The sequence below is a fragment of the Mustela nivalis genome (assembly GCF_964662115.1).
Source record: "Mustela nivalis genome assembly, chromosome: 6".
In the NCBI taxonomy this organism is placed as follows: domain Eukaryota; kingdom Metazoa; phylum Chordata; class Mammalia; order Carnivora; family Mustelidae; genus Mustela; species Mustela nivalis.
In genome coordinates this window covers 121,763,569-121,785,150 of record NC_139025.1, presented here as the reverse complement: position 1 = coordinate 121,785,150, position 21,582 = coordinate 121,763,569, and the positions used below count along the sequence as shown (strand labels likewise).

At 37.0% G+C, this 21,582-nt stretch overlaps 1 protein-coding gene across 1 annotated transcript in view; it reads right to left on the bottom strand.

The window, feature by feature from the left end:
• GABRB3 (gamma-aminobutyric acid type A receptor subunit beta3) overlaps positions 1-21,582 on the bottom strand; it is a 220,390-nt gene that overhangs the window by 17,324 nt on the left and 181,484 nt on the right. The window contains exon 6 of the mRNA XM_082733223.1: positions 20,075-20,212. Within this exon, the coding sequence (XP_082589349.1) occupies positions 20,075-20,212 (138 nt within the window). The remainder of the gene's footprint in view (positions 1-20,074; positions 20,213-21,582) is intronic.

The following is a 21,582-nucleotide window of genomic DNA, read 5'->3' as shown; positions in this document are numbered from 1 at the left end:
GTCCACTTTATCAGAACCAAACCTCCTAGTTCCTGATCTAAATTCTAATGAAGCTGCTGGCAGGTCAACCAGTGAAAACTCAATGACCTTCTCTAATCACCAACTTCCTTACCTCTTTCCCTCCCATCCTCACTGATGGATGGTCCTCCTTTCCTGAGATTGCTGTACCTTGCTTCTCATGACCTCCTTCTACTCCAAGGTTGACAAGCTCCTATTCTCCTCCTGCACCCAAGTATATGCATCTTCCAGACTTCATTTCATGTCTTCTGTTTTTGTCACCATATGCTTTTCTTTAGATGCCTGATTTACTCATATGACTATTAATTCTATGTCGAAGAGGAAGACTTTTATCTCCAGGCTTCTACTTTGGCATCAACTATTTTCAGCCAGAATTATATAAAGGAGAAAAGAAGTCATCGAAAAGACTTAGCACCTAAAGGCCGATGATTTGTAAAGTTTCCTCCAGTCATTTTTGTGTGGTTGTAAAATTTCTTTTACTAGCTCTGATCAAATGCATATTGCATACTGTCATCAGAGCACAAACATTTTCATACTTATTTCAAATTATTTGTAAACACAATTTAAAAATCTTCCAAATTTTGCTTCAAATATATACATATGTACTCTAGTTTATAAATACATTTTCCTGAATGCTACAAATTTAGGTTATTTCCATTTTTACAAAACTATAAATAATATTCTTAAGATTATCCCTGTGTAGAGTCCTTTTTCTGTATTTGGACTTACTTCCTTAGGATGGATATGCCAAAAGAGGATTTGCTGGGCCAATGTTTAGGCTTCTGACACTTATTGCCAAATTACTTTGCCAAAGAATCATATCAGTATACATACCACTATAAGAACTTTATAAAACTGTCTATTTCACCTTGTAAACACTACAATGTTCCATAATATTTCTTAAAAATAACTTTTGCTGGGACGCCTGGATGGCTCAGTTGGTTAAGCAGCTGCCTTCGGCTCAGGTCATGATCCCAGCGTCCTGGGATCGAGTCCCACATCGGGCTACTTGCTCCGCAGGGAGCCTGCTTCTCCCTCTGACTCTGCCTTCCACTCTGTCTGCCTGTGCTCACTCTCCCTCTCTCTCTCTCTTACAAATAAGTAAATAAAATCTTTAAAAAAAATAACTTTTGCTAATTTCTTTGGGAAAAATTGTCCTTTCCAATCACTTTCTTTAACTGCATACTTCCTAAATGTCTTTCCTCTGCTTTTAAGCTCATAAATAATCTGATTATACTATTTATTCATTTTTCTCATTTTTTTGTTCCTCTTATTGTTTTCACTTATTCATTTAAGTTCTTTTGATACCAGCCCTTGTGTGTATCAGGGCTTGTAGCCCTTGTCTACAAGCATTTTCTCAGTTGTTTGCTTTAAAACTTATAATGGATTTGAGTGGGGGACATATAAATACTTTAATTTTTTATATGTAAAATTTATCCATTCCATTTTTTTTCCTTGTTATTTTAAAAACTTGTTGTTAAGGCTTAGGTAAGTTCACAATAGAAGCTTAACCACAAACCTACTTTTATGGTTGGAATTATTTCAGTGTTCAGTATGAAGTGTACAGCGGTTCCATGGTGTAAAGGTGAGCGCTCTGGACTCTGAATCCAGTATGAAGTGTACATGTACATTGATTTTTATTCCACAAACAGCCTACCGATCCTCCCAATTCCATCAATGGAATAAACCTTCCATTGACACAGGTTTGATAGATTCTATTATTGTTATAAAACAGTGTATATATGGATCATTGGCATAATGTGCCATTGAGCTGGCTCAGAACCTCATTGTAGGCTTTCTCATCTCTAAATCCTTGGCCCTAAGCTCCATCCACACATTCCTGAAGCACAGCCTGGAACTCGCTGTCAATCCATACTCCAAATCTTCTATAGTTCACTGCTTTCTATGAAGGTTCAAACATGCATGTGGGAATTTTAGTTTCTCCAAAATGTTTCCCAGATTAACTTCAGTTTCCACTGTATCTCTTCATTAAGCAGACAATTTTCTAGCCCAAAGAATCTCCTCACTGTCTCAAAATAATTGTCCATATTTCCTGCCCCTTCTGATTCACACACACTTTTCCCTCCTTATGAAATGCCCTTCCTTCTCCACACTCCAAAGTCTTTGTCAAATGCCATATCTTCCATGAGTCCTTTCTTCTTTCCTCCAAATGAAACTCATTACCTTCCTGAGTCATTTTCTTTTTCATTAAAATTATTACTATTTAGAAAGGTAAGATCTTCCTTAATCAGTTGTACAGTCTCCAAGGCAGAGTTTGTGAAGTGAGGTATTTTTCATATACTGTGATGCTTATATAAATTTCTAAACTATCATAGGTTATCAACAAATACATTCGTATGCATGAAAATAGAAGCCTTTAGTTTATTTACATGACTTTCTAGCAAGTGTAATACTCAAAACATTCGATACCTTTATTGAATCTTAGTTTGAAATGTCATAGCAACTTCAATATCTTTATTGAAGTAACATCAGTGTTGGCTCTTAGTTTGCAATTTCATTACAATCTCATGCTTTACTTATCACTTGTCATTTGTTTCTCTTGTTTCAGGTATGTCTCGCTATAGCCACTATACTTAAACAATAGTTTCTGTATCCGTTATGATAGGTTGGCTTATGTTGCAGTAACAAAAGGATCCCCGGATCTCCGTAGCAGACAACAAGGATTTTTTTCTTTTGTTACATATCTGTTTAGTTCTGTATGTGGAGCACTGCTGGATATTGTGAGAGAAGTGCTACACTCAATGGGCCTCACATTTCCTTGTCTTACAGTAATCTTTATGTCATTGGAAAACAGTTTAGTCCCCTCCCAGGGGAGAGCAGCAAATATTTTTTGAGTAAAAATTTAATATACCATATTCCTCAACTTTGCATTTTCAAGTCAACTTTCTTGGTATTTCCCGAAGTATACCGTCTTCAGGAAAACCATTACCTAAGTAATGAAGTATGACAGAGGATGTTGGGAATTCTTGTCCCCTATAACATGGAGGCCAATGACATGAATGCATAGTCAAACATTCAGAAGATCATTGTAGACCTCAAAAAAGAAATACTAATCTGATTTCAAAAAAACCTGCATCTCTGAAAATTTGCCAAGATATAACACAGAACTTAGAATAACACAGAATTCATAATACTGAATTTAGAAAATTAAGAAACATACCATTTTCTTATGTATTTGTTCAGTAAATATATTCTACTTATTGAAATTGAAGTGTCACTTCAAATCAAAGCAACTTTTAGGCATTCACCATATGCCCCATCCATTCCAGTTTCATAATTCTAGACTTGGGAATGGTGAATAGAATAGACAACACAGATGAAAAAGAAGAGAGTCTACATTCTCAACTAGCCCCAATTAATCCATGTCAGGCCCATATAGACTGACCTTGGTAAAACAGAGATAGGAACCATGGTGGAGATACAAAAATATTTATAGAGCATGAGATTTGGTCATACAAGAGAGGTTTCATGGCATCTGAAGTGAGATACTATTCCTGGTTGAATTTTTTTTTTTTTTTTCAAGCAAGGAAGCAGGAAAGCCTTCAAGACTGGGCCAAATGAAGAAAAGTTTTTCAATATGCCATGAGAAAGAGACCTCAGAGTATTAATAAACACAAGAATTCTCAGAGATGTTGAGACATGTTCGAGTCCAAGACCTTTGCCATTTGATATGCATCCTCAAGAACACACAGAAGTCTTCTTATAGCTCTATTAGACAAAGTCCTTACACTGCAGGGCAAAAGCCATGATGTATGCTGTATCTATGGGAAAATTCCCCACATGATCATAGCTAGTGGTTAATAAAGTTGAGAAGTATTGAGTCAGCTACATCAAGATATAGCCTTCAAAACAGCAATAGAAGCTTAAAAATTACAACAGAAAAGCACAGAAGCCCTAAAGCCTGTGTGCCAATGCAGATGTGGTCAGGTTCCCAATAGGTGCTGAGCCAACAGACAGAGGAACAGTCCCTGAACACAAGTGCATTGTTCCAATTCCTTGGCAAAATTATCTATCGAAGATGCTGATCTCAACCTTTTCTCCCTAGATGCACCTAAAGTTATGCCAAAAACAAGGCTCTGGATATTTAATCTAGCCTAAATTAATATTGCTCTCTAAAGCATTAATATTGCTGAGGAACTCAAAAAAAACGTGGACAGGGTGTTGTGTCACCTTTGTGGAGAGAGAGATCCACTCAAATGTGTCCATAAAGTAATAAACTATTTTAGCAACTGCGGCAGAGCTGACCTATACACATGTGCCTCTCCCTCTTTAAGGTGGCCACTGTGAGGGGCTCTCCCTTCATTGACTGAGAAGCTTTGTAACTCTCAGTGATGCTCTTGGGTTTTCGTCAGCACGGTCTTTCTCAACATGCTGTCTCATTCATTTCTAATCTACTTTTTCATGTTATAATTCAAAATAGAGTTAGTAATTCTCTTATTCCCATTACGAGTCCCCTTAATTATTTTACGTTCAAAAACCCCATGAAGGGAAGGAAATATATGAAATAGGAAGGAAAGAAAGAAGAAAAACAGGACTGGAGCTCCAAAAAATTGTTTTCAGTTTGTTTCAATAGGCAACGATTCTTCTTCTGAGTCTCCACAATAAAACCAGAATGTTGTATCACATGACTATGAAGCAAAGAGTGGGGGTGTCTAAAGGATCTAGTTTCAGCCTCATGGTTTGTTTGGACTATTCCTTTTAGAAGCTGACTGTCCTATTATACCCTTAGTTTTCTTGTACTGTAATAAAGCAAGAATATCACAAGTGAAAAAAACAAAAGATGTTATACTCTATCAGAATTATAGATTATTAATCTGCAAAGGAAACCATCAAGGAAATAAAAAGATGACACACAGAATGGAAGAAAATATTTGCAAATCATATATCTGATATGGATCTTGTGTCTAGAATATATAAAGAAGGTTTATAAGATAATACAATCCAATTTAAAAATGGACAAAGGAATTAAATAAACATTTCTCCAAAGAGGAAAGCATCCAATAAGAATATAAAAACATATTATAACTTATTAGGGGAAAGGCAATTCAAAACCACAATGAGATACCACTTCACACTAGGATGTCTAGATAGATATAGAAATACTATACTATTTGGTGATTCCACTACTTAGCATTTACCTAAAGAATACAATAATATTAATTCAAAAAGATATATGAACCCCGGTGCAACATTATTTACAATGACCAAGTTATGAAAGTAACCTAAATGTCCTTTGACAGATGAATGGATAAAGAAGACATGGTTTACACATACACTAGAATATTACCCAGCAATTAAAAAAAAAAAAAACAATAAGATCTTGGGGCACCTGGTTGGCTCAGTCATTAAGCATCTGCCTTCAACAGGTCATGATCCCAGGGTCCTAGGATCAAGCCCCACATCCAGCTCCCTGCTTGCTGGGAGGCCTGCTTCTCCCTCTCCCACTCCCCTTGCTCGTGTTCCCTCTCTTGCTGTCTCTCTCTCTGTCAAATAAATAAAATCTTAAAAAAAAAAAAAAAGGATCTTCCCGTTTGTGACAACATGGATGGACTTAGATGGTATTATGCCAAGTGAAATAAGTCAGACAAAGAAAGGCAAATACTGTATGATTTCACTTAGATGTGATATTTTGTTGGCTCAGATGGTTAAGCGTCTGCTTTTGCCTCAGGCTGTGATCTATGGGACCTGGGATCGAACCCCACATTTGGGCTTTTGGATCAGCAGGAAGTGTATTTCTCCCTCTACTTCTCTCCCAGGTTCATGCTCTCTCTCTCACAAATGAATAAGTAAAATCTTAAAAAAAAATGAATAAACAAACAGTGCAGAAACAGATCCATAAATACAGAAAACAAGCTGGTGGTTGCCAGAGAGGGAAAATGTGGTGGATGGGCAAAATGGATGAAGGGGAGTGAGAGATACAGTCTCCCAGTTATGGGATGAATAAATAGTGGGGATGAAAGTTTCAGCATAGGAAACATAGTCAATGGTATTGAAACAGTTGTATGGTGACACACGGTAGCTACACGTGTAGTGAGCATAGTATAATGTATTGAGCTGTGGAATCACTATGCTGTGCATCTGAAATTAATGTGACATTGTATGTCAACTATATTTTAATTTTTTAAAAGACAATAACAAGTGTTGGTGAGGATGTGGAGAAATTAGGATCTTCATGTATTTCTTGTGGGAATATGTGGGAATATCAAATGGTAACATCACTTTGGAAAAGAGTATGGCAATTCTTTATAAGAGTTAAACTTAGCTAATTACCATATGATCCATCAATTCTAATCCTAATGAATTGGCTATGAGAAATGAAAACTTATCTACAGAAAAGCTTGTACATGAATATTGAGAGCAACTTTATTCTTAATACCCCAAAGGTGGAAACAGCTCAGTGATGAAAGATTAAATGAAATATGATATATTCATACAATGGAATGTTATTCAGCAATAAAAAGAAATGAAATATTGATATATGACACAACATGGATGAACCTTGAAAACATCACGTTAAATGAGAGAAGCCAATCACAAAAGGATCACATAGTATATGATTCTATTTATATAAAGTATGTAGAATAGGCAAATACACAGAAGCAGAAATTAGATTAGTGATTGCGCAGGATTAGGGGAAGTGTGTTGGGGAAAATAGGGAGTGCCTGCTGATGGGTACAGGGTTTCTTTTTGGGTTGATAAAAATGTCTAAAACTGAACAGTCATGATTATGCAACTATCTAAATACACTAAAACTACTGAATTGTATAATTTAAATGGATAAACTGTATGTATCTAAATTGTACTTTGGTAAATCTGTTATAAAGAAAATAGAATATCTACTATGTATATTTTACTGGATATTAAATGGCTTAATTTATATCAGGTAAAATACATACTACCTGGCCCAAAATACACATTCAATAAACACATGTTGCTTCTTCCTTTCCTTTTCTTCCTCTATGATGCCTTCTGTGTTCAGGATTCTATAATCTAAGAGTTTTTATCATTGAGCATTAAAAAAAAAATTGTACTAGAGGTTTAAATATAATTCCAGAAGATAAAGGTAGCCAAGAATTATTTTTACAAAGGAGATGTGGGGCAATGAATTTCTGAAGAAATCTGGCTTCTGTAGTAGGACACATTTCATGGGTCAGGAGCCCTTAAAGGAAAATGATTTCGTAACAACAAGATGTGATAGCTAAGCTCTCATTTAGCACTGAGAGTAAGCTTGCTCTAGGCCCACGATTTTGGATGAAGGATTAGCGTCTGGTTAGGAAACACAGATGAATTGTCTCTTAGGATCCTTCTAACAAAAATAAATGGGGAAAAAGAGTGGAGATTTGTCTGTAGAATTTAAGGTTGAATTATATTATAAATAAGATAAAGATGATAATTCCTTCTTTTAACATTTCATATAATACTTTCTCTAGACCTATAGTAGATGTTATTTATAGACCCAATGGACAATTACTTGATCACAGGAATTTAGTTTACTAAAGCATGGAATTCACGAATGGACTTTAGAGAAAATGAAATGTATTAAAGTGTGAATATATTAAAAGTGTGACATGCAGACTTTAAAAACACTTGTAATTTGTCATAATCATTAATGAAAAGCAAAATAGTATTTTGAAAATTGATTTTTGAAAGATAGAAAATTCACATATCTTAACAGAAATGTTTCATTATCATTCAATTTGGGATCCTTCTCTTTTTCTTTCTTCTAATCTTGGCAGAAGCATTTTAAAATAAAGCAGAAGATATCAGTCCAAATATATCCCAGGAAAAAAAGGGAAGAGAAATAAAAACATCAGATAGTTAAAGCAGCATATTAAATAATGTGTTTTTCATGTATCTAACAAAAGTTTCAGTCTTTTAGCTCATACAAAACAAAAAGTTAGAAGTAAAGTTCAGATCTGACAAAAAAAAATATATATATATATCCCAAATTTTGCTTGTCAGCAGAATATACATTCAAGACCAATACAAAAGATGAAGTCTCAATCTGGTGATCCTGTGCCGAGTGATATTTAAGGAGCTCTTTGATTATTAGCTGGATGTATTTATTGAAATCAATTTAATGCAATGTTTCTTTTAACCTGATTTCCCTTACCAACTGCTATTCAAGTGCTTTGCTTATTATTTTTTTTTTCCTCACAGTTTTTTATTGTTACAAACAAGAGCTCAGATCTCCTTTCAGCTTTAAAGGACTTTGGTAAGTGTTTCCTCTATATAATGTTATTGGAAAAATACAGAATTATATTTTCCAAAATGTGACTGCAAAGTGTATCCTATTTTTTTTCTTTTTTACTCTCATGTATTAATAGTCCAAACTAAGTAAGAATTAAATTTTGAAATAAGTGTACTTTTTTCTTAAAAAAATAAAGAGGGGTAAGAAAAAAAACAAACAAACAATGGTATTTAATTACTGTAGAATAGGTAACACTTCCACTGGAAACAACTAGAAGAAAATGGACAAAATTTAAATACATCTACCTGAAGACACTGGAGAAATAGCAAGTCAGTGAAAATCTTGGCCAAGATCTGGGAGAAAAAAGAAACTGAGAGAGGTGAGCCCCATTTCAGGTAGCTGAAACATGTACTTTTAGAAGGGAAAGTAGAAGCTAAGCAGGACATTTGACAGATTCATGGGCTAAAAGAGAGAACTAGGGACAGAGAACATCAAATAGGGATTCCAAAGAGCTCTGTCCAAGAAACAAAGATAAACCAGAAGGATTAACACATACACAAGGACTGGATCTGAGCTCAGAATTACCTGTCCTGGATTGTTAATGACTCTAGCTGCCTGACAGAGGTAAGCATAAATCTTTTCTGAGGAAAGAGGACATCATCATACACTTGGAATCATGTCCACAATTTCCCCATGGATAGTAATAACAGATTAAACATAAACAAAGAGAAAACTGTTGGACTGAAAGGTAAGTGAGAAGAAAATTCCAGAATGAATCATGAAGAGAAAATAAAATGAAAACTTCCAAAAGGGAAAGGGAGATATACAGATGATATGGGGGGAAATCCAATGTTGGACTTATAAAATTGGAATTAAAATTGGAATCCTAGAAGAAAAATGGAGGAGAGAATAGGGCAAAGACAATGGCTGAGGATGCTCCAGAAGTGTTAGGAGACCTCAAGCCAAAGAATCAGGAAGATCTACAACCTCTAGTTACAGAGAAAATAGTATCTTGGCACATCATAAATACCAATGAAATTTTAAAAAAAGAAAAAAAAGTGGAAAGAAAAATAAAAATTTCCTAGAGAGAAAAGAAAAACAGATTAATTTGAAAGCACCAACTAGATCAATAAGAGTCTTCTCAATAGAAAGAGTGGAAGCCAGACACAATAAAATACTATCTTCAAGCAGAAAAAGAAATGCCAACATGAATTTCTAGAACCAACATATAAGAATATATGACATAAGGTCATAAACAGTTAAAAAAAAAAAAAAAAACTAAAAGAAATTTGTGACCAGGAGACTCAGACTAAAGAAAATATTTTTAAAATGTTTTTCAGGAAAAAAAAGTTATTTAGGCAGAGTGACTTGGAGATAAAAGAAAGAATGAATAACAAAGAAAAGAGGGCATTTATAATTATATCTAAGTGAACATTTAACAATAATAGCATCATACAGGGTTATAAATGTGTATTAAAATATAATATGTAATGATAATAGCATATATAAGTCAGAATGAGGAAATGGTGAGTTAAGATGCACAAAGGTCTCTGCAGTGTTTGGAAGAGGTAAAAAGACCATTTCACATAAATTATCAGAATTAACAAATACTTTTAGCAAGGTTGTTCAATATGAAATCATTGTGTTCTTATATATTAGCAACAAACAAGAAATAATGTTAAAAATTTTTATCATCTAGGGGCGCCTGGATGGCTCAGTGGGTTAAAGCCTCTGCCTTCAGCTCAGGTCATGATCCCGGGGTCCTGGGATCAAGCCCCACATCGGGCTCTCTGCTCAGCGGGGAGCCTGCTTCCTCCTCTCTCTGACTGCCTCTCCACCTACTTGTAATCTCTGTCTGCCAAACAAACAAACAAATAAATAAATAAATAAAAATTTTATCATATATAATCACATCAGAAAATATAAAACATCTATCAAAGATGCACTAAACTTCTATTCAGAAAACCCTAAAATGTTATTAGTACAAATTAAAGAAGACCTATATAAATGGAGATAAAATATATCGGATTGGAAAAATTACAACAATGTGCCCTTTCACCAAATCAACTAAAGCATTCTCATAAAAAGCCAAACCATTTTCTAGGTGGAAATTAATGATCTGTTCATAAAAATTATAAGAAAATATAAAGGGCCCAAAATAATCAAGCCAACAGTAAATAAAGAGTAAACAGGAAAGCTGACAGTGAAGAGTAAATAAAGTACCTGCTCTACTTAAAGCTACACTAGTTAACACTGTGAGATAAGGAGTACAAAGATGGATGAATAAACACACGGTACGGAATATATAGTCCCAAAGCAGATCTATGCACATACAAACAATTTATGACAAATGTGTCGCTGCAAAGCAACAGAGCTATGGAAAATAATACCAACCCATACTTTATGCCATTCACGAAAGTCAGGTGAACTGTATGCCTCAATGTAAAAAAGCACATTTTTGTAACATACTGTAATGTATAATAAACTTGCACCTGAAATGTATAAATAATTCAAATAAGTTAATGACAGATAATTAATTAACAAGAGGCTTGTACAAGTCATTCACAAAAGAGGATCTCCAAATAACCAATAGGAAAGGTGCTCAATCTCACTAGTACTCAGAAAAATTGAAGTTTTATCTTATTTATTTTTAATATTTTATTTATTTATTTGACAGAGAGATAGAAAGCGCACAAGCAGGCAGAGCGGCAGCCAGAGAGGGAGAAGCAGGCTCTCCTCTGAGCAGGGAGCCCAATGTGAGGCTGGATGTCGGTTGGGCTTGATCCCAGGACGTTGGGATCAGGACCTGAGCTGAAGGCAGCCGCTTAACTGACTAAGCTACCTAGGTGCTCCAAAATGAAAGTTTTAAAAGCACAAAATATCACCCAACACCCAGCAGCTGACTTCCATGGGAAATGCTAGCAAGGTTGTGGGACTAAAGGAACACTCGTGCATTACTGGTATGAAAGTGAACTGGAAAAACCCCTTTGAAAAAGAGCTTGGCATAATTATTAACGTTCACAGTTACACGTTCAGGTATACACTCAACACTTGTGTTTGCATATACTCACACAAAAAAAGTACGATAATGTTCATAGTAGCATTAGTCATAAACCTACATCTGCAGTAGAGTGGATAAACAAAATGTGGTCACTTGCACAGCAGTATAGCACTGAAAACAAATGCACAGCAGTGACATGGATGGATTTCATAAACATAATGTTCAGTTAAAGAAGAGAGTTGCAAATTAATTCAAACTGTATTATCCCATTAAATAAGGTCCAAACACACAAAATTAATTATACTGTGACAAGACATTGGTTTCCTTTCAGAAAAGGAGGGAGGTGAGGAAATGAGAAGTCTTAGTAAGAATTTTAGGGTTCTACTTTTTGACCTAATTGCAGTTATATAATTCTATTATATAAAGTAAAACTGGGGGCATCACGTTACCTGATTTCAAGCTTTATTACAAAGCTGTGGTCACCAAGACAGCATGGGACTGGCATAAAAACAGACACATAGACCAGTGGAACAGAGTAGAGAGCCCAGATATGGATCCTCAACTCTATGGTCAATTAATCTTTGACAAAACAGGAAAAAATATACAGTGGAAAAAAGACAGTTTCTTCAATAAATGGTGTTGAGAAAATTGGACAGCTATATGTAGAAGAATAAAACTCAACCATTCTTTTACATCGTACACAAAGATAAACTCAAAATGGATGAAAGACCTCAACGTGAGACAGGAATCCATCAGAATCCTAGAGGAGAACATAGGCAGTAATCTCTTCGATATCAGCCACAGCAACTTCTTTCAAGATATGTCTCCAAAGGCAAAGGAAACAAAAGCAAAAATAAACTTTTGGGACTTTATCAAAATCAAAAGCTTCTGCACAGCAAAGGAAACAGTCAAAAAATCAAAGAGGCAACCCACGGAATGGGAGAAGATATTTGCAAATGACAGTACAGACAAAAGGTTGATATCCAGGATCTATAATGAACTCCTCAAACTCAACACACACAAAACAGGCAATCATATCAAAAAATGGGCAGAAGATATGAACAGAGACTTCTCCAATGAAGACATACAAATGGCTATCAGAGACATGAAAAAATGTTCATCATCACTAGCCCTCAGGGAGATTCAAATTAAAACCACATTGAGATACCACCTTACACCAGTTAGAATGGCCAAAATTAACAAGACAGGAAACAACGTGTTGGAGGGGATGTGGATAAAGGGGAACCCTCTTCTACTGTTGGTGGGAATGCAAGTTGGTGCAGCCTCTTTGGAGAACAGTGTGGAGATTCCTCAAGAAATTAAAAATAGAACTTCCCTATGACCCTGCCATTGCACTCCTGGGTATTTACCCCAAAGATACAGATGTCGTGAAAAGAAGGGCCATCTGTACCCCAATGTTTATAGCAGCAATGGCCACGGTCGCCAAACTGTGCAAAGAACCAAGATGCCCTTCAACAGACGAATGCATAAGGAAGATGTGGTCCATATACACTATGGAGCATTATGCCTCCATCAGAAAGGATGAATACCCAACTTTTGAAGCAACATGGACAGGACTGGAAGAGATTATGCCAAGTGAAATAAGTCAAGCAGAGAGAGTAAAGTATCATATGGTTTCACTTATTTGTGGAGAGTAACAAGTAGCATGGAGGACATGGGGAGTTAGAGAGGAGAAGGGAGTTGGGGGAAATTGGAAGGGGAGGTGAACCATGAGAGACTATGGACTCTGAAAAACAATCTGAGGGGTTTGAAGTGGCGGTGGGGGAGGGAGGTTGGGGTACCAGGTGGTGGGTATTATAGAGGGCACGGATTGCATGGAGCACTGGGTATGGTGAAAAAATAATGAATACTGTTATGCTGAAAATAAATAAATTTAATTTTTAAAACATTTTAAAAAAATAAATAATTTCATACAAAGAAAAAAAGATTATTCACTTTCTGATAATTCACTTGGCTCTACATTAATATTTTAAGTATCTTTCTATATGTGCTTACACAGAAAAATTATAAAATCTATATTAAAATAGAAAAGAAAAAAATCTATGTTTTGTATAAAAAAGTAAAGCATGGGGAAATTCTAACCATTCCTAGGAATGTCTTGCTTAATTGAAGTCTTTTAGAAATCTTTAAAACTGGAGTTTGACAATTTACTTAAATGTCTCACATATTTTTAATGAGTTGGGATTGGTTTTCTCTAAGGACATTCAGTCAGATATTTTTGGTACATTCCAAATACTTCAGTAACACATGTATATTTATGTTTAAACAGAAATTGGATAAAAAATGAAAATCTTTTATTGAAATTCCTGCTTGAGGGGCATCTGGGTGGCTCAGTGGGTTAAGCCCCTGCCTTTGGCTCAGGTCACAATCTTGGGGCCCTGGGATCGAGCCCCTCTCTGCTAAGCAGAGAGCCTGCTTCCTGCCCTCTCTCTGCCTGTCTGCCCACTTGTGTTATCTCTCTCTGTCAAATAAATAAATAAAATCTTAAAAAAAAAAAAAAATTCCTGGTGCGCCTGGGTGGCTCAGTGGGTTAAAGCCTTTGCCTTCAGCTCAGGTCATGATCCCAAGATCCTGGGACCAAACCCTGCATCAGGCTCTCTGCTCAGCAGGGAGCCTGCTTCCTCCTCTCTCCCTGTCTGCCTCTCTGCCTGCTTGTGATCTCTGTCTGTCAAATAAATAAATAATATCTTTAAAAAAATAAATTCCTGCTTGAGTAATTAGAATATGATGATATAATATTTGCTTTAATGTTTTTTGAGAAAATTTTTCTAGACTACAACTTTCAAAGATTTTATTTATTTATTTATTTATGAGAAAGAGAGAGAGAGCACAAGCAGAGGGAGTGGCAGACAGAGGGAAAAGCAGGCTCCCAACTGAGCAAGAAGCTGGATGTGGGACTTGATCCCAGGAACCTGAGGATCATGACCTGAGCCAAAGGCAGACACTTAACTGACTGAGCCACCCAGGGGTCCCTAGACCCCAACTTTTAAATGATTAAAGATTATCAACCTAGAGAAGGTTTAAAAGTTAAGGTCAGTAAAAATTTCTTACATTATTCCTAAAGTCTTATATAGAAGGACAATATCTTTTCAGATTTCAATCAAAAAAATTTCAAAAACTAATATGTTTCTACTTATTTTAAAAATACGTCTTCTACTGAAGAATTTCCTGAAATTCTACCATAGATTCCCTACTGTGTCTTACAGAAGTAGATACCACATTAAATAGAAATACATTGACTATACTGAAAACACGTTCTATTTTAATGGTAAAAGCAGAACGAAAATGCCATTTGGTCTCATATCTAGGTAACAAGTCGCAGGAGGGAGAGGATCGTTCTTGCGTTGTTTCTCTTTGTCTCTCTGTATCCCTTTTAATCAGCCTCCTTTTTCTTACTCATGCATGTTTTCAGGTTTGCCTCCATCCTACAGATTATAGGTGCCAAAGAATAACTCGAGTACTCACTTTATAAACTATTTCATTAAACAGTATGAGATCCTGACATTTGCGACAACATGGATGGACCTAGAGGATATAATGCTAAGTGAAGTAAGTCAGACAGAGAAAGACAAATGCCATATAATTCACCTATATGTGGAATCTAAAAATAAAACAAATGAACAACAACAACAAAAAAACAAAGAGTAAAGAGACACATTAAGCACAGACAACAAACTAATGGTTGCCAGAGGAGAAGGGGTTAGTGGATGCACAAAATGGCTGAAGGAGAGTGGGAGATGCACACTTCCAGTTATGGAATGAAAAAGTCGGAAGGATGAAAGGTACAGCATAGGGAATATAGTCAACAGTATTATAACAGCACTGTATAGTGACAGATGGCCGCTGCACTTTGTGGTGAGCATAGAATAATGTATAGTGAGTTGTCAAGTCATTATGTTGTACATCTGACATTAATGTGACAATGTATGTCAACTACACTTTAATAAAAAAAATTAAATAAAATTCTGGATCAAGAAAGAATATTTATTATAGTTCCAAGACTTCCCAAGAAATCCAGTAGATTGAAATAATGAATGACATAAGATAAGCCTAATGAGAATAATTTATTTTGAAGGTGAAGGAGCCTGAATCCCACGCTACAGGCAAGAGCCAGGCATCAAAGTGTTTGCATCTGGGTAATGGCTTCATTTAAACAGTATTGCTCAGCCATGAATCTAGCAGCAAAGTGCCTGTGAACAGGAAGCCAGAGGCACGTTTCTTGTCACCAAAGATTTCTGGGTGTTGGATAAAACAATTTTAGGGTCTTGGATTAGGAATTTGGAGGCCTCCAATCCCAACATCAGTTTTTATTTTTTTATTTTCATTTTTTAAAAATGATTTTATTTATTTATTTGACAGAGAGAGAGAGAGACAGTGAGAGAGGACATACATGCAGAGTGAGTGGGCTCTCCCTGCTGAGCAGGGAGCCCAACATGGGCCTCTATCCCAGCATTCTGGGGATTCTAGGGATATGACTTGAGCCAAAGGCAGATGCTTAATGATTGAGACACCCAGGTGCTCCCCAATACCAGTTTTTAGAGACCTGCATAAAGCACTGTTCATCAGGAACACATGGCCTGTTAGCATAGGCATGTCAAAGAGAGATGGCACAGATTCTAAAGATGGGCACTGTGGACATTATTTGTCATCTCAACAATGTACTCACCTGTTTTGTAACAACACTTACAATGCTAATATGTAAAAGCATAGAAAATGATCATTTAAATTAAAGCATAAAAAGACTAGCTTTTAAAATCTTCATAAAAAATGTATTATAGGTTCCCATTTCTTGGGAAACTTGGGAATTAATCACTATCCTTTCTAGCTTTACCATGTAAATTTGGTCAAATTATTATTATTCTTGAGATTCTGTTTTCCTAACCTTTAACTTGGGCTAATTTATTTGCTAATTTATTTGTCTCCAGTGGACATTAGTGAAAAATGTTTAAAACAAGGTGCTATAAATTATATGCCGCTGTGGTTAGAAGCTAGAGTAATGCGGTCTTGCTTCATTTTCTCTCCAGTTTAAAGGGGTTGATTTTCCCCAAAACCATTTGTTGAATCCTGGGAGGAACTGCATAATTACTTGTCGATATGATCTCAGTCACTTCTTTGTTGTCTTTAAAACACACTTATGGAACACCGCTCCCTCTTTCTAGGCAATGGTGTACTCAATTTCCTCCCAGGTACAATTAAAAATATATATATTTGAATATATAATATCATTAATTTTTTATAATATCTCTTAGAGAAATGACTCATTTGATTACAATTCAGTACATACTCAGAAATGATGGTCCGATTTTCTTTCCTCAATTCAATAACCATTCAGTTTTCAAACTGCTGAGTGGGCTTGAGATGGGGATACAAATATAAATCCAAGACAACACCCACTCTTAAACCCTCCAATATGCCATTAGGAGTCCAATAGTCCAGGAGAAAATGCTATAAATTTTCTAATATGCAAAGATTTGGTCAGCTGCTAGAGGGTCTATTATCAGACCCCTCAGAATATGCCTCATTCCTGATCCCACATATCTTAGTTAATGAGACCTAATCAGGGCTAAATGTAGATACTATTCTAGGCTTCTTGTTTTACAAGCCATGTAGTCCTCTCAAAACCGAACCAAATAGATATTATTATTATTAAAGATTTTATTTATTTATTTGAGAGAGAGAGAGAGAAAGCATAAAAAGGGGGAGGGTCAGAGGGAGAAGCAGACTCCCCGTTGAGTAGGGAACTCTACTCCGAACTCGATCCCAAGACTCAGATCATGACCTGAGCTGAAGGCAATCGCTTAACAGTCACCCAGGAGCCTCCAAATAGATATTACTAATATCTCTATTTTCCCTGGGTCACACTGCTTGAAAGTTTCAGTTAGGACTTAGGTTCCAACAGTCTGGCTCCAGTGTCTGTTTTAAACTCTGTACGTAACATCTCTTGAACATATTTCATTGAGTTCTGTTCCCGCTAAAAGCTCCTCTACATAATGGACTATGTGACATCATTGGGGAGAACATCACTGAAACATGGAGATCCAATGAGAAATCCCAGGGGACCAGACTCTCCTTGTTTCTCTCCTTGATGCTGGACCTAGCCCCACTTCTAGTTCGTGCCAACTGCTGAGTGAATATTCATAACTTGGTTTTATATGTGTTCTCTTCCCTGTAGCCTGCAACCCCATGTTAATCTGGGGATGGACCAGCAAGAGGCTCTCTACAAGGTCCCCAAATGGACAGGACAAGAGCAAAGAGGTAAAGCACAAAATTTCACTTCCATGATACTGAAAATGAACATCTTCTGAAATTTTGCACTCCATATGCCTTACTCAGTTCCTGAAACCAGGCTTGCCTTTACACATTGTCCTGCAGACTCGTCTGGCTGCCTTGTGTTTACCAACAGGCTGAAGGACAGGTGGAAACAATCACATTAAATCCTCGTCATGGACTCTGCCTGGTCCAAATAAACCTCCAGAGCATTTGTTCCCTTTCTTGAGAATTCTATCAGGGCACAGAATTCTTTAATCCAGTTGACTGATCAAAATCTCATTAATTCAGAACATTTATGGAAAGGGGGAAAATTAGTGTAATATTTAATTTTTAAAATGAATTTTAAGCAATGTGGCTTGTGCCAATTTTCATGAACAGGTCAATTAGAATAACTTAAACTGCAACCTTTTATAATAAAGTTATTATTGAAGTGTAGTTGACATATAATATAAACCTCTTTGAAGGTTAGGAGGTTTGTACCTGGTTGATATGGAACTCTTGGCTTATACCTTGCCAGAACTTGGTAGGCGCTAGGAAGAAGACATTGCACCACATTCTGATGGGCCGATGGCTCTATGCATAGTTTAAATATTATCCCCCACACCCGTAGTATCTATTTTTCCAGATATGTTTGAGATATTTTTTACCATATAAATACATCAAAGAAAGACAAAGACTACACTTAGAAAAGAGTTGCCCCTGAGTGGTTCTGTGGTAGAGGATTCAGGAAGGCCATTCTAACTGGTTGCAATTTCCTACGGAAACCCTGCGTCCTCCACCTATACCTCATCCAGCTTTCTGATGAGGTTGCATGAAAATGCAGTTAAGAGATTGCATACTAATGGCCACAATAGCAATTTTCAAGACCAAGGCAGGCATGGCATTTAATTCCACCATGAGAAAACTACCCTTGTGTTTGGAGCAGACCTTTTGCTCATATCACCTGGAGCATGGGAGTTTGAATCCTGATGCTAAAAGCAGAAAAATCATTTTATCCAGTTCATCACAGGCTAAGTTTCTTGGTTGTAGAAACTGGGAAATCATAAGCCCATGTACTTGCTGGATCTTACTTCTCATCAAGATGAGTGTCTCTAGAGATTTACAGGGATATTTGTAGCACCTCTTGCAACAAAGGATTAAGTGGCATTGCATCAAAACTGACTGGTTTCTTAAACATTCAGGTTTTTGTCTATACTTGGCATGTCCCAGTGGTTCTTAGAGGCTGGGGTGGAGAGGAGGGAAGTCGACACTTGAATCATTGTTCACTTATGCAGGGACTTTTGTAGCATGCCTAGGATATGTGAGGCATTACACAAGGTGGGGAAGGAGATGGGGGTAAACCATGACCAGGACAGATGCCTCCTAATGGAGATGTACTTTTGAGGAGAGAGGCACAGCAGAGCTAGAAAAAGGTCAGTGCAGTACATGGGAATGCAGAGTAGCCATTTAACTGAACCTGGGTTAGCAGTGTAGATGTGTAGGCCAGGATCAAAAAGCCTTCCCAGAGGAAATGACATCTAGATTAAGCTAAAGAATGAGTTGGAGGTGACCAGGTGAAGGGGAAGCAGGTGACTGTGGGTCACAGGCATTCCAGTCAGAGGCAACAGGTAGAGAGAACAGGCCTTCCTTGAGCTTCATGAATGCCCTCACAGGACTAAAGCTAACTACGACCTACTTATCATGTTCAACCTATATCAACAGGAAAAAGCCAAGATGGGAGGTTCCAGCTCTGTCTCTATTTAGCATTTTCAACCCAAGGTTTGTGGTCTTTATAATACTTGACAATTTACAAAGCACTTTTATTTATTGTCTCAATATATGGCACTCAGCAGGAATGCAAAGATAGCAAGAAAGTACTGCACAAATTAAAATGCAAATAATTGTAATTTAATAAAGCCTCAGAAGGACAGACAGGAGAGCGGAACATACCTTCTCAGTCTTTAGACTGTTGAAATGAAGATGACAATGGAACCAAGGCCAGGGCAACCTTAACCAGATAGTATTAAGAGAGGATGATTTTGTTCCAATAGGCATCACTAACTGAGGGTGTGGTTAACTTCTTGGACCACCAAAGCTGACTGCTACCCGAGAAGTGAGGAGAACGTCTCTTACTTCTGGGAGGGGAATAGCACCACTTCCTCAGATCTTCCTCCTCCTCCTTCTTCTTCCCTTTTCTCCTTCTTCCCTCCCTTCCTCTCTTCCTTTTTTCTTTCCTTTCCTCCTTCCTTCTTGTTTGCCTCCAAGGCCATCAATGGCCTCCTATCTGCCCAGAGATGAGAGTTTCTTATCTTACCAAACATGGGTTGGTTAAATCTACCCTTAGGTTTTTAACTTCTCAATAACCGGCCTTTTAGTGCCTCTCCTTGTCAGGTGATCTTTCCTTTCCGTCAAAGCTTATCAATCCCTTTAGATACAGAAAAAAAGGAGTACCTAAGATGATCAATTATCGATGGCAGTACATCTTTGGGTGACTCAGGGTTGTGATTCAGTTGTACAGTTTCATTAAAAGACCATCACTGCTTAATCAGCCAGAAAGAGGACACAAGACTCACCTGTGGCAAAGACAACATTCCTTGAGACCAGACGATGCTCCACAATAGAGAACTGTGGGAGCTCAATCCTCTCCACTCCGGTGACAGCCTTATCGCCGCCACGCCAGTAAAATTCAATGTCATCTGTGGTATAGCCATCTGCCAGGAGAGAAAACAGGGACATGGCAGAAATGAAGAATCATCATTTTGTTTACATGCAAGGCTGAAGAAACTGTAACTAATAAAATGGAAAAACAGCTTGCTCATATTTGTAGAATATGAAGTAGATTTGTTTCATGTGCTTGTCCATAAGAAAAAGTGTCATCAGAGAACTAACTTTTGAATATTTTTGGTTACTTGTGCTGTCTGATTTGCACCACCCTGGGGCTGAAAAGTAGAGGAACTGGGGAGGGTGAATGCTCTGACCAGAGTTTTGTTTGCAAATCCTAATCACAGAGAACTAGGTGGTTGCATTGAAATGAATTTAAAATATATATTAACACCACTGGAAAAGATGGTTGTAAGGAAAAAAAAAAACGAAAAATAAAATATAAAGAATTCTAGAAAGAAAACTCTGAAAAGCTACAGAAACGTTAAAACACTAAGGGTGGATTTAACCAATCAATGTCTGATGACAAAGTTTCTGATAACATCAGAAACTCTCAGGGCAAAATAGTGTTCTCCTCAGCATTTTTGGGTGGCTTCATCAGGCTATGAGGTTTGCCATCATGAGAAATGTCTTTTGTTGGGATACTCTTGGCCTTAAAGAGAGGAGTGTTTACTAGTTGGATTATAGCTCCAAGCCCAGCTCTTAGCATGGGCTTGATTACTCACTTGGTAATCAATCAATCAATGCTTCTTCAGAATGAGGAAATAGGACAATAAAATCTGATATTTCTTGTAGTACCTAGAGTCTTCTAAAGGATTGGGTCAACTTTGTCGGTAAGGCTGATTAAAATTTACACCTAGAGAAAAATACCCTATTAGTATAAGGGACTTTTTGATTTGAATGTGTAATACGATGCAAGGCAGACACTCCATATCTGACAGACAGACCAAAGCTCTGGAGATGACTGTTCTCCATGGTAAATGTCATCTCCCTTGTCCCATCTGTTATACTCTCTCACTGCATCATGGTGGTTCCAGCTTCTGTCTCCTCCCTTCCTTCTGACTTTCTTACATTCCATTCTCATCTGGCAGGCATGGCAATTGTTAATAACACACACATTTTATCAAGCCACTCCTCTGCTTAAACTCCTCACATTTCCCAATAAAGTTCAAACTCCTTACAAGGATGCCAAGAATCTATAGTATTCTCTGTGTATCATGAATACATCCACTCTCTCTCCTTCACTTACCGAGCCCAGTACTTACTGGTCTTCTGGCTGTGGCTCAAACTAGCATACTGTGCCCAGGGCTTGCCTACCCACCCCCATGGGTAGGGTCTCACACATCCCCATATTTCCATCTTCACTTAAATAAAACCTTTTGCATATATGTGTAGTCAGCTCACCAGAAAATCCCTACTT